This window comes from Poecilia reticulata, chromosome 16 (assembly GCF_904066995.2).
Source record: "Poecilia reticulata chromosome 16, P_reticulata-male-v2, whole genome shotgun sequence".
NCBI lineage: Eukaryota > Metazoa > Chordata > Actinopteri > Cyprinodontiformes > Poeciliidae > Poecilia > Poecilia reticulata.
The window spans coordinates 26,077,504-26,092,392 of NC_088845.1; the positions used below are offsets into that span (position 1 = coordinate 26,077,504).

At 38.8% G+C, this 14,889-nt stretch overlaps 1 protein-coding gene across 1 annotated transcript in view; it reads left to right on the top strand.

The window, feature by feature from the left end:
• The first annotated feature begins 3,306 nt into the window (after nt 1-3,306).
• Nucleotides 3,307-14,889, top strand: part of znf407 (zinc finger protein 407) — a 192,614-nt gene continuing 181,031 nt past the window's right edge. The window contains exons 1-3 of the mRNA XM_008432014.3: nt 3,307-3,413; nt 6,127-6,758; nt 6,947-9,148. Of these exons, the coding sequence (XP_008430236.2) occupies nt 6,194-6,758; nt 6,947-9,148 (2,767 nt within the window). The 5' untranslated portion in view covers nt 3,307-3,413; nt 6,127-6,193. The remainder of the gene's footprint in view (nt 3,414-6,126; nt 6,759-6,946; nt 9,149-14,889) is intronic.

The window sequence follows — 14,889 nt, forward strand, 5'->3', positions numbered from 1 at the left end:
CACTATACAGACTCAGAACCCTTTGATACAAATACAAACTTATTATTACCATGACATCAAGTTTTGCTCAAAGAAGGAAAATCAAACCAACCAAAAAAAAAAAGGTTTGCTTATTTGCTTATTAATAATATCAGCCAAAATAATACTAATGGTCATTTAAAGAACAAATCATACAAATAGACATCAATATTTCCTTCTTTAAAAGGTTTGTTAATGCTTTCTGTATGCTTTATTATGAAATGCTGATATATTTTGACTAAAATACCAGAATGTTCACATAACTTTTATACTTTTGGCTGTCTGAGGATACATTTTGAATATTAAATCAGGTGTTATGATCAGATACTCAGTACTTGAGTAGTTTACCAAATACTTTTTACACTTGCTTAATTAAACGTGTTTAAGGTATGCTACTCTGATTGGAGTACAATTTTGGGGTAATCTAACCGACCTCTATGCATAAACAATTGCTCTATGGATCACTTTTTAAAAACAAAAAACACCGCCATAAAATAATGTCTATCACTGCAATGGACGTCCCACCCCATGAGAGTAGGACGACGCGACGACGCGCCCTTATTTTTATTTCTGAAAGGTGGCAACCCTGGTCCTGGTGACACATGATTAGTTGTGTTAAAAAAAAAACTGAAACAAAGAAAATTGTTTTACCTTGAACTGTGGTGAGGTTTAGATCTGATTTAACTATTAAAGACAAAAAAGCTTCTGCCTTATTTACTTAGCCCAAATGGCAGGTTTTATGTTGATTGGATAGACGTTTGGGAAGTTTTAAGCAAATGTTTGGTCTAATTTGTGACCCGATTTTATTGCCTTAAAGAAGATACAAGACATAGAATCATCATTCTATATAAGCTGCCATTTTGGACTAATCAGATTTCACTGATCCTGCCACAAAGCATGAAAAATATGTGCTGTGTTACCTGCTGCGTAAATGCTAACTAGCTTGACTGTTCAAACTTTCACCAAAGAATTGGCCTTAAAGTCAAAAGTTGTATTTATTTTCGGCTTGAGTTTGTTTGTGTAGTCCAACATTATTTGTTTTTAGCGCCATTGTAGTTGATTTTTACTTGTTTAGTATTTCAGGTTATGAGTTATTGTTAACAGTTCCCGTTTTGGTATCTAAACACTAGATGTTAGTTATTTTAACACATATTTTTTTTCTCTAGAAGCCTAACCTATTGTGCTTGGTCAACCCAACTATTTATAATAGGTGGCAATAGTCCTCTACAGATTCAAAATTGTCTCTCAAGATCTTCCCTTCTGTATATAATTGTGATCCAAGTCAGATTGTTTTTAAGCCTGCAGCTTTTAGAGTGAAAATGTTGAATTTCTTTTTATTATCTGACCTCCCAAATATTGACTGGTGGAAGCAAATGATTCTATTTTGAATGGAAAAATGGAAAATTAGGCAGGAGGCCAGTTGTGTTTCAAACCATCCATGTCATATAAATTTGACTGTGATTAATTAAAGTGAATTACTCCAAAAAAAAACCCAAATTGTGTGTTCATTTGGGGTCGGTATCATTTATCACCTCCTGACTCGTTGGACTGCTTAATCAATTCATGCTCACGAATTAATCCATCTTAAGTGTTTCCATAAAACTAATGCTGGGTGTCACATGGAAGTGGTAATTCATCAAGGCTTGACCAAAAGAAAAAAAATGTAAACTACGCAGGCAGTGAGTGGGTTTCTTTCTCACACACACAGTGTTTCTGTGTAGCACACAAACTAAAATTTAGAGTGTTAAGCAATGGAAAGTCATTCCTTGTTTTATTTTTATTTTATTCTTTTACTCCCTTATTTCAAAGTCTTACAACCAGTTAGAAACATCTCTTTAGCAACTATTTTTATAGACAAATGGCATTACTATGCCTTTGAGCAATTTGGAAAAGCCCAGGTGATGATGTCATGACTTTGGAGGAGAACTTGTGGATTTATTTTACGGCAGCACCTTGTATACAAAAAATAAATCAATCAAAAGTATAACGGGTATAAACAGAGAATGTCCAAACATTCTTTTTATTTGGAGGTAAAACGTGGATGTCAGTAACCCTGAACACACCATCCCAACTGTGAAGTACAGTGGTGGCAGCATGAAGGTGTTTTACAGCAGGAGGACTTGTGCACTACACGAAACAGATAATATCATAACGAGAGAATGATATGTGTAAATATCGAAGAAACATATCAATATATCTGCCTGGAAGGTAAAGCGTGGGACTCAAACGGGTCATCCAAATGTACAATGAGTCATTTCATACTGAAACACTAGATACAGAGGAGGTTGAGGAGAACAAAATCAATGTTTTGGACTGGCCAAAAAGTAAAAAACAAAACAAAACACCTGACTTTAGTCCTAAAGGAAATATGTGTAAATGGGCCAAGATTCTACTCAACTATTTTAAGAATCCAATGGAAGGACATCCAAACCATTTTACCCAAGTAACATGATCAGACAAAGTATAAAAGTGTATTTTTATACAATATATGTAAATAACAGGATTTATGTGTTTAAATCTTACTATATTTTCTCCATTGGATTTTACCGTCTAAACACAATTTTACACCTTTTAGTGCTTCAATTTGGAATAATACAAAATGCATTTAAAAAAACAAACAAATAAATAAAATGGATAGAAAAGAAAATTGGATACTTTTAGTCCATCTAATGGATGACAAAGAAGGTATTGTAAATTTTATTAAATTCCAAGTGAAATTTATCCTTGATTGCACACACAAAAAATGTCCTTGGTTGTTGTTGCTCATTGTATTTCTTCATGCTCTAAGTTTTAGAGAATAAGAAGTAATGGATGTGCATTTTGGTAGAAAGAAAGTCAAACTCAAAATTTTCTTTGAAAAAAAACTTGACTTTTATCTAGAACAGAGTTCATGTTTTTACATTTTTAAATTTTATTTTAAATTTGTGCTGACTTATTATGTGTTTTTTATTATTTCGAATTGTACTACATGCTCCCTGGATTCGGTTAGACAGATATTTAAATTGTTGATGCATCTTTATTTTATATAGACCACCTTGTTTTATGCTTTATTCTATCGTTGGAAAATTGCCAAATTAAAAATGAGTAATGAGTTCATATTTTTCCTTTCTTTTCCAATACGTCTTCAGCTTTTATTATCCGTCAGTAATTCACTATCAATGTATTTATAAGGCAAAATTCAAAGTCCTTTGTGCGCTAAATTGTTTTAAGAGGTTTTAACGGGCATCTTTGTTCAATATTCCCACGGTACAAAATGCATCATGTGGTCTACCAGCTGATGTAGAAAAAACCCGGGGACAACAAGGCCGCCTGTGACGCATCGCTCACGCTACGGTACGCCATTTGTGTCTAGCAGCAAAAAAGCGCGCACCGTGGAAACACTCACCTAACAAGGGGTAAGTCCGCTTGATTTATGAAATTTAGTCCATATTTGTACTCAAGCTGCGTTTAAATTGGCGACATTTATGGATATACGGTGTTTTAACGTGCTGTTCAGACTAAATGGGTGACTAATTCAGAGGTCGATGTTAGCCTCCTTTTTGGGCCTCTGTGCTGCCGTCGTTTTCCAAACGTTCGAGCTTGTTAGACCCGCCTTAGCCCTGCTATGATTGGCTGTTATAGCCGAGGGAGGCATTTCATTGGACGCGCTGTGTGAAAGTACAGTAGAGGAACGTGTTGCTAGTTAGCAAGTTAGCAGCAGACTTCAGCTTCAGCAATGCTACATAATTTTACTCTGACACGGGGACATAAACTATTGAACCCTCAAATATATGGATTTTTGCAAAAGTGGTGCACCTTGCGGAATGGTTTTTTTTAATAGTTTTTCTCTGGTGTAGACGTTTTAGCGTGCTTTACAATCATCTGGGGCTAACTTTAACACGACTTTCAGTTAATGTTGACGGGCTAGTTAGTAAGCAAAAAGTCAAACTTAATGTAGTCAGCCGCCAAAATGAACAACTTGGCTGTGTTTTTAAGTAGTTTTGTAAAATATGAAGGACGTAAGATGTTGCATGCATCTAAATCTGCATCTCCTTTCATAGCAGCTATCGTGCTAAAACTAAACCTTTCACTGTCCGTTTGGACAACATTTGGTCTTCTCCTCAAATATTATCCAGGCAGGCATCAAAAAATCTACTTTCACTAGTTTTATAAGATTTTGTTGAAGATCTGTTGCCTCCACCTTTATTCCACACGTCCAGTGGATGTAGCTGATGTTTCATTGTCAAAATAAAAGAATGCCTCTGTGGTTTACATTTTTCGGCTTTCTTGAAATGTTTGTTAAAGCTATGTTTTATAGATTTTTCTTATACTTGTGGATACAAAAAAGTTGCATTAGTTTAATTTCTAAGCATGTTAGCAACTAGAAAAAAACAACAGATGGATGGTCACTTTAGAAAGTGGAAATATAGAAGTTAAATTAGGAAATGAAATGAAAAAATAAGTAGGTAAATGGTAAATCCCCAGTCTTTGGCTTGTTCAAATTGCATGCAAACAGTTATTGAAAATTGTGTTTTCTGTCCATACCTGGTGTGTTTTGACATGGAAACAGAACTTAAATTATTGAAAAAATAGTAAAAGCTTTGCCAACTGGGCAAGGTTTGAAAACACAAAAACATACAAAAGTGAACAATTACACATTAACACTAGTAGGATACATTCATATGCCCATTGAAGTGCCATTTGAACTGTGCAGTTACACTTCCCTAAATATTCATCCTGCTTGAACTTTTTCACATTTATGTTACCCCCAAAAACTTCAAGGTGAAAGAATTGTATTGAAAATGCTAACACAAAGTAGCATATAGCTGAATTATGTTCAGCCCTATTTACTTCTGATGAAAAACCACTGCAACCATCCATCCATTTTCTTTACACCCTTGTCCCTAATCAGGTCAGGAGGGTTGCTGGTGCCCATCTCCAGCAAACGTTCCGGGCGAGAGGCGGGTTCACCCTGGACAGGTCGCCAGTCTGTCACAGAGCAACACAGAGACAGACAGTACAGACATGGATCCAAACTGGGATCAAGATTTGAAAACTAATTTTCACGGATACGCTTAATTCACCCATCCATTCTGACTATATCGGAATTAAAAACAAACATCTCAGAGGATGAATTCCACCAGCGTCTCCTACACCCCCCCTAAAATAAACTGATTATAAAAAAAACGATATAATTGAATTTACAATATTTACAGCATTAATATAACTCAATTAAGAGCCAAATAAAACCTGCTTTTAAATACGTTTTCATAAATAACAACGATCATTAAGATTGCATTTTTGCTTGTAATATTATGGTTTACATATATATTTTTTAAATCCCATGTGAGATTGAATATTTTGCAATCAAACTCACCGATCATATTTACTCCAACAAAACCAGACTTTACCTAAATGTTTTAATCTGAGATAAGGTTGAGAAAAGCTGCAACAATTACAGCGTTAGGATGGATTACCTACAGTGGTTATTTATGTTACTTATAGGTCCCTCGGATAATAATGATAGCGATGTAACGAAACCTTTTAATTCTTAGAAACAACAACCTGTTATGTTACCATGCTTTTAGTAACAGTTTGTGTCTATTAACACTAGATGGCGACATTTACTCATGTTTAACCAGACGGAGTTGAACTGGATTTACCTTCACATAATCTTCTTGGCTGTGGTGTCCAAACTTTTTGCCATGCAGGCCAAAATTGTGAAGATGACAGTAGTCATGGGCCACAAAGATTAGATTTTTAAATAAAAATGCAAAAAGGAATGTGAGATTTTTTTATTTTTTATTTTTTATTGTACATGCAAAACAGTAGTCAAAAATGGGATATTTAAATGAAAGTAATGTTTTTTGTAGGAAATTAATATGTAATTCATGGTAATTCCGAAATATGTAAAAAGTTTCACATTGCTCTTATTAAAAGAAAGACATATCATTTCTGAAATTATAGGGTCAATTGTCATAGGACATTATGAGATACATACAAACTCATTTTGAGAGCTACATCTGATCTTGGAGTTGGTATTGGCTGTTATGCAGTAATATATTCTAGACACTTGGACATGCCGCATATAAACATGTTGTATTTCTTTCTTTTCTTTTTTTTCCTCAGGATTTTGATGCGGTTTTGATGACACCACTGGATTTCACATTTGCGCGAAACTATAACAGGAAATGATATGGAAAAAGCCCTGGAATTAGGAGAGGGGGATGCTGAGAGCAAATCAGCTGAAAACGACTTTGTGAGGGTGCCGGCAGATGATATGGAGATGGAACAAACCACAGGGGTCTCCCCTGGTAGTGCTGGTGAACTCGATAAGGCAGAGGAAGAACGTGCTGAGAGGCCATTGCCAGACGGTGGACGCGAGGGCGGGGAGAACGTTTGCAAAGTTTGTGGGTTCTCAACCATGTACCCGAGATCACTGAAAATTCATTATACACGAAAACATGGGAAAGTCACTGAAAAAAATCCTCAACCTCATGAAGAAAAGGTAAATAATCTTAATGCCAGTCAAGTCCAAGAGCAAGCCACCATAAAAATCGAGGAAGACGACGGTGAACAAAACCAGAGTCCAGATTTAGACCAAGAAGAGACCAACACGGCTCAGGAGAGAAGAGTGAGCAAGCGAACCCCGAAACCTAAGATAATTTATTCCTGCAACTACTGTGGACATGAATTTAGAGACAAGGCTCCTCTTGATGTCCACATTCAGAGATACCATGCCAAAGATGTCCCTTTAACTTGTGAGTATTCCCTTATCTCCTGTTCACAGTTGACATTTCATCCATGAAAATATTTACATCCTCATCCATACAGCTGAATTACATTTTTAAGTAAATTGAATATTAACATTGGATACTGATGACCATGATGTTTCTCTGTACTTGTTGAGAAAGGCTAAAAAGAAGGATATCTCTCTGTGTCTTGTTAGTTGAGGCGGAGGAGAACGTGGGCGAATCGGAGGAAGCCGTGGAGAGCTGCAGCACTGAAAAGGCTTCACCGTCAAAAGTGGCACCAAAGCGTGTTCTCAGCAGGTTCCAGCTGAAATGTCCAATCTGTGATTTCAGGGTGGGCAGCACTGCAGTGCTGGAAAATCACGCTCGCGATAAACACCCCACCCTAGAGTGGCTCCGCTGCAAAGTCTGCAACTTTTTTGCAGCTACTTCAGAGTGGATGAGTACTCACCTGTCGTCGGATGGACATTTGGAGCAACAGAAAGTAAAAAAAAGCTCAGAAGCTTCTTCATTTGAAAAGTGCGTTGAGAAGGTTAGCAGAGACTGTGCGGGAGAGGATGCAGTTGTGGGTCACCTCGATCAGGTGGTCCCCGGAGAAGAGGGGACTACTTTGATCGAAGATCAACAGAAAGCCGATGAGCTGTCAGAGGCAGCCGAGTCTGTGCTGACTGAGGAAGAAGATGCAGAGCTTGAACCTCCAAGAAAGAAAAGAGGAAGACCAAAACAAGGGTCTTCTACTACTTGTGGATACTGTGGCTTGGTTGTGTCCAACGCCACTAATCTCAGTGTTCACGTTCGCCGCAAACACAGCAAAGATTATGGCTACAGCTGCACTTTGTGCAACTACAGCTGTGTTACCAAGGGAGATATGGATCGTCACTGTTTTACTAAGAAGCATGTGAAAAGGGCACAGGAGAGTTCGAGTAAGAGCTCGGCGAGGGCCAACTCCGGTGCGCCGTTGCTTGAGCCAACCAGCGCACCAGCTACTGGCACACAGCCTACTGACGCAAGGCAAGAACAGGATGGGGAACTTCTTGGAGACCGCAAAGACGAAGCCCAAACTGAGTCTGACACAAGCCAGCATAAAAGCAAGTATGACTCTGTCAATGCTTGCAGTCTTTGTGATTTTGTTGCCCAGTCAATCCCATCCCTCCATCTCCATGTCAAGAGAAAGCACACCAAAGATTTTGAGTACGTTTGTCTAGCATGCAGCTACTATGCCGTTACTAGTAGGGAAATGTATCGTCATGCTAGCACAGAGAAGCACAAACAAAAGAGTCAGAAATACCTGGAACATCAAAAGGGCAAAGAACAAAGAGCTTCAGAACATCCCTTAAAAGAGACGGAGATCAATGAGCCTCCTGGGCAGAACTCCAGCACTGTCTGTGAACATCCAAACCCCTCAGATTGGTCAGGATCTTGCTACATTGACAGCCCGTGTGTGGAAATGCAAGATCCAGCTGCGCCATCTGTCACTACAGAGATTGTTCGTGTTGTGGTTGGTGGAACTGAAGGTGAAGATGAAATGCAAGTGTCAACTAATACATCGCCGGCTGACAATGAACCAGAGTCAACCAATCGGACAGCTGAGATGACTGTGCAGCAGGCTTCAGCCGAACTTCAGCTTCCATTAGATGAGTCTCCACATGAAGAGAATCAGAATTTAGAGGGTACACAAACAGGAGAGGAGACTTCAAAGGAAGATGCAGCGGTTGTTGATATGCAAATGTCCAAAGCTCCCCCGTTTGATGCCAGCATTGTTTCCTTCAAGGCCCTTGCAGAGCAGGAGGTAACATTGGCAGAGAGTATGGCACTGGAAGGAGAGGCCCCTGTCATATCTTTGATTGGAGGGATAATATCTAGCGTCACGTCCCCCAGCTCTACATATGTGAGAAAGCTCAAACCCAAGGAGGTGAAGGTCAGGGATGAAGCCAAAGCCTGCAGCTCTCGCATACGCTGCGAGGACTGCGGCTTCATGGCGGACGGCCTCAGCGGCCTCAATGTCCACATCTCAATGAAGCACCCGTCCAAAGAGAGGCACTTCCACTGCCTGGTGTGCGGCAAGTCCTTCTACACCGAGAGCAACCTGCACCAGCACCTCTCCAGCGCCGCCCATCTCCGCAACGAGCAGAACAGCGTGGAGGAGCTGCCTGAGGGGGGCGCAAGCTTCAAGTGCGTGAAATGCACCGACCGCTTCGAGACGGAGCAGGACCTGTTTGTCCACATCAAGGAGAAGCACGAGGAGCTCCTGCGGGAGGTCAACAAGTACGTGCTGGAGGACACGGAGCAGATCAACCGCGAGCGCGAGGAGAACCAGGGCAGTGTATGCAAATACTGCGGCAAGGTGTGCAAGAGCAGCAACTCCATGGCCTTCCTGGCACACATTCGCACACACACTGGTACGTGAGCTCGCCTTCGCACACTCACTCACTGAATCTTCATCCCTCTCTCCTACTTTGAACATGTTGTGAAAACATGCATATCATTATTAGTAGTACCACATAGTTTAGCTGCTTGATTTGAAAACATCATTACATATGCATTATTACAAATTCACTACTTTGCAACGGCATACATTATTAAAACCTCTTGTAACTGATACAGATTACATACGCTGCTCTTTGGAAGTCTGGGTGAGCACTTAAATGTGACACGTTTTCCTGAATATCTCAAAACAATAATCTCCTTTAGTGAGTGTTTAGCGATTAGGCCTTTGTTTTTTTTTAGATGCAGCAGCCTTAAATTGGGCGAAACAGACTCCTTCAGTGGCTGCTGAGGCTTTTGTTAAGGCCACTATCTACTTCAGCCAGGTAATAGTTCTTTTTTGTAGAGGTGAAGGTAGAGACTGATTGAGCTTCAAACCAACAGGAGAGACGCTAATGGACCCCAGATTGGGATTTCCTGAGCAACGCTTGGTCAGAGACATGTGCGACTCATAATTGATGTGTCCATTACCAAGACTCAGTTGTAATTATAGTCAATAAGTCTCTGTAAATGTGTTAAAGCTTAGGCTAAAAGCATTGGAGGTCCAAAGAGAGGTGGGCTAATAATTTAAAATAATCAATGCAGACATATTCAAAGCCTTTAATTTCCCTGGTGTCTGTATGTCCATGTTTGCGCATATATATATATGTGTGTGTGTGTGTGTGTGTGAGAGAGAGAGGGGTTGTATGCCTGACGAGTGTGTGTGTGTGTGTGTGCGTGCGTGCGTGTGTGTGTGTGTGTCAGCCCTCATGGCTAGCTGATTATCCTCAATCCATTAGGATTTATCTTGTCATTTATAATGCAAAGCAGGGCTGCATTGGTCAGGGCTTCGGCTGGGAGACGTCCGGCAGGTTAAGAACACGGGGCGCTCCATTACTTTTCCCTGACCGTGTGTATTAATTGCTTTTAAAATCAACTTAATGCAGGAACGAGATGTGAGGGCGCCATCAATAAATGCCCCTCTCTGCCTCCCATAGTCCATCCCCCCTTTCAGGCTAAACTTTAATGGGACTTTAATTGAAGTCCGTGCTCTGTGTTTACTGTGTGTGTGTACATGTGTCTTTGTGGGCGTGTGAAGCCTCCTTTTAGAGTCAGACAAAGTAAGGAAGGTTTCCACTTGGAGACAGTGGATGGCCTGAGTGGGTATTTTAGCTGACCAGCTAACCCGATGACTATTTATCCAAGTTTGACATGACTGTTGATTTTACCTTTATGTATAACTGCCTGGCTAAAGAAAAAAACATGTAATTATCATGAAAAAGGTAAGTATTTTTTGTTGCTCCTTTCAGAGGGTGAAACTCATGAATTATATAAACGTCGAGGGCGAAAAATCTCCCTGTTGTCTTTTGTAGTTTTGATGCTTGAAAATTAGAATATTGTGTATAATTAATTTATTGGAAACTCAAGTTGTCACACCCTAGTCAGCTAACTAACTCAAAACACCTTCAAAGGTTTCTTGACCCTCTAAGTGGTCGATAAGTCAATAGACTGGACAGATGTCCAGAAGACTCTCATACACACCCTCCACAAAGAGGATACGCCATAAAAGATTATTGCTGGTTGTTCAGCTTGCTGGATCCAAACATGTTAATAGGAAGCTGAGTGGAAGAAAAGTATTTTAGGAAACACTGTGGTAAGAAAAGGTGCACCACCAACTTGGATAACTTCGGCCTTGAGAGGATTGTTAAACCAAATGTATTTAAGGATTTGTGGGAGCGAAAGTCCAGACCCAAATTCAATTGAGAATCTGTGGCAAGACTTGGAAATCAAATTATATTTGCCTTATGCCTCACAATTATAAACTGATTTTGTGTTGATTCAGCCCAGAAATTCAAGGGGCATCAGCACATTTTATTCCAGCGCAATCTTCTTAAATTTAAGGGGGGTGTTGGAAGAAATGACGCCATAGTCCTAGATTAATGCAGTTTATCTAATTTTACAGATCTCACATCACGGTTCTTCGTGTGCCAAAGTCTGATTTCTTCCTGCTGAACTCAAACGGCTTAACGCTGTGAAAACTGGAGGTTAAATCCCAATGATTAATGCGTAGCTTCTACATTCTTCATATTAATGGTTACCCTACACATATTCATAATTTTACCCGGTGTCATAATTCTTGAGTTTTGAGGTCACTTACTTAGTGTTACTTAAGAAAATGAAAGTAGTGACACCGAGGTCCCAAAAGATGGCGTCCAGTCAAGGGCACATTAAAGTTTCAAATAAACAGTTTGTTTTGTTTTTATCCAACAGTGCGGTGGGCTTGCTTAGGTGATTAAATCCCCACTTTTATGAGCTCTTTCCGTTTCGAAGACGAGCCTTATTTCTCCTTGTTTTGACAGCATATGTCAGTTACTATTATTGCTAAATTCCCTCATTACAGTGAATTATTTACCTTTTCACGTGCGGCCATTCATTCTGAGAGTTTGTTCGCGGGGGCCGCGGAGCGGCACGGTGGGGTTCTGCCAGTTTCTGAGCAGGGAGCACGTCCAGATCCTTTTAATTAAGACCTAGTTTTTATTCACTTGATTAATCAGTGAAATCAGGGAACGGTGGTGGGAGGCTGCACACAGATTTGTCAATTTGTCCCTTTAAGGAAACCCGTACACATGGCTTGCGTTTTTGCCAATGAGCTGGAATTAGCATTTCGAGCTAAATTGGTCACTTTTTCACCAAAGCGAGCTGTCTGACCTCAGACCGAGGCTTCAAGCAATGCGCACACATGCAAGGCATGGGAGTTAACACACAGGGTGGGATTTGGGTTCCTATTTAGAATTGCTAATAAAAAGAAAATAATTTAAAAGAACACCCAATACAATGGCAATTTCTTTGTATGGATTTTTTTTTAAAAGTGGCTTTTAAAAGTAAATATGCTCCCATTAATATTTCAGCTTTCAGTGATTCTTGAGAATAGGGACAAAACGGGTCCTATGGATAAAACACAAAATTTTAATAAAATATACACAAAATATATATATTTTTTTCAAATATCTGACTAAACTAATCAGGGTCATGTGATCACAACAATGTATATTTTCCTGGTGTTTGCTGAATATTTTTTTATTTTAAACATTGTAATCGGTGGATGTTGCCTGTAAAATCCCTTGTCCTGGAGCAGAACTCAATACATTATAATAGTTTAAAACAATTAAAGGAATACTAAGATAATATATTATGACAATTAAGTATAAGTATTCATATAAATAATTATAAAAGTATCAATAAATTGAATCAAAAATAATGTTTATATATTTTACAACTCCATTGAAATTTGTCCCAAGTTTTTGTCAACACCGTCAAACATAAAAAGAATGTAAAAAAAAATAATCAGGCATTACTGGGGGGCACCAGAACTTCTGAGGACCCCATGACCTCTTCCTTTCTCTTTCTTTGCTCAGAGGGCTAGTTAGCTCTGGTTAGCATATCTTAGTCTTTAGGTTTTTCTTCTTTTTATTTATAAGATACTCGTCACAACCAAGATATGCCAACTCCATAACTGACAATTTACAAAACTTTGATGAAATTTTGTGAAATAAAAGCTTAATTTTGGTATATTATAAAGATTTCATGGACCTGATGAGCTACAATATGGCCTTCTTCAGAATAACATCATATAAATTATTTCGTCAACTCCGTCAGATGTCAACTCCATCAGACTTTTTGTGACTCTTTCAGTGAAATTGTTGACAAATCTCACTTAAATGTGCAATTAATTCATTTTAATGTATTTTACATAAACTGCCTTACTTCATATGTATCAAGTATTTAATTTTACTCATTAGTTTGTCACCACTTTCAGTTCTGTGTCAACTCCATCAAATGGACTTTTGGTTGTTTTTTGTTTTAAATATTTCTTTTGTTTCTTGAGAAGCATTTGTCTGTAAAAATGAGTAAAAATATCACTAATAGGGTATTTTAAAAATAATGTAATATTTATTTTTGTCAGATGGTGATGACAAAGTTCTGGGTCAGGTCAATTAAAAATGTAATTTAAAAAAAATGTTGCAACTAGGAAACTGCATCTTTACATTTCCAAAACATTATTTGTCATATTTGCAGACATAAGGTTGGGAAATAATAATTTTTTTTTTTGGAAAATTAAAACCAATTTTGTCCCTATTCTCAAGAATCACTGCTTTTTATGTTTTAAAAAAAATCACATGTACTTTTCCCACAAATTAAGGGAACTTTTGTTTGGCTTCTATTTTTTCCCTTTGTTGCAACAACACCTATAGCTGTTTTTTTTTTTTTTGGCCAAAGTTACCAACATGACTATTTTGGCTGAAAAGCAACAAATGCTCTTCGAAGATTAGGACGGTGGCCCACAGCAGTGTGTGACCAAGCTGGTGACCAGCATGAGGAGCAGGTGCCACTGTTTATTTTATTTTGAATTTTTGTAAAAAAGCAGCCTGAAAACTGGATGAATATATATATATATATAAAAGGGAACATTCGCATTCGGCAGCAGGGGGAATGTGTTAAAACATGCTACCAGGTTGCATAAAGGGAAGTGGAGGACGCCTTTGCAGTTTACTCGTACAGTCCTCCACATGTCAAAATATTTCAGGCTCCATTGCATCATTATTTAATTTCCATTGTCATGTTTATCAGTTGTGGAAGTGCAGTATTAACATACTTCATGTTTTTTTTTGTTTTTTTTTACAAAAATGCTGCCACGTTTAAAAAAAAAAAGTAAAAATTCTTGGCTTTGTGTACAGAAACCTTTCACAGATGCCACGGAACAATGTGGCAACACGCAGGCAGAAGTGCTTCTCTGGGTGCACTTTTCACACTCTGGTGCTGACAGGTGAAACGTTTCAATAAAGGATCATATTTAATATATTTCTGACTTGGTGCCAAAATTCAGATCCACTCATTTCTATGCGGCAAAAAAAAAAGATATTTGTAATCTGAAATAATGGAAAGGAAGGCAAGAGATTGAAATAAACTTTATGTGGGTATCTTGCAATCTCATGTGTCAAAGAGAAATGGAACAAACATGAGCACAAAGTCATTTATTCATGTGAAATTGACATGTTTTTATTCTTATTTTCCTCCAAAGCTGAAGGCTACGGCAGAAAGTGTGTGGCATGTAAAAAGAAAAAAAAAAAGAAAAGCTTAAGACATCACGATATGTGAGGTGAAACATTGCATGAGGTTTCTCTCTCCTCTCAGGAAATGAATTAGTCATTCTCTGTCTCATCTGGGATGTGAAGCAGCCACATTGCCCCTGTGTGGATGGCAATATTAATTTAACATGACACCGCATTGATGGTCAATTTCAGTTTCAGGGAGGCTGTTTAAGTAGAGTGGTGGAGTATTAATGTGATAAGATGTTTGAACGGGGGATGAGGGGGGGAGGTGACGGTACATCCCTCTCTCTCTCTCTTTCTACTCTGCCATGTTTCATGCTCAGCCAGCCATCTGGACAAATCATCTCTCCACACACCTCTCTCTCTCTCTCTCTCTCCTCAACTTTAGGTTGGATGTGTCTGAAAGTGTGTGAGTGAGAAGGGAAGAAAGGATGATTGTCTCTTTATGTTTTCTCAGTGGCCAATGTGTTTTGGGAACATAAAGCTCGGCTGTGAGGCGGGGCTCTGAAACTACATGTAGGTGTGATGGTGGGTGTGGTGTGACCCTGTGCTGCTGTCTTTTTGTT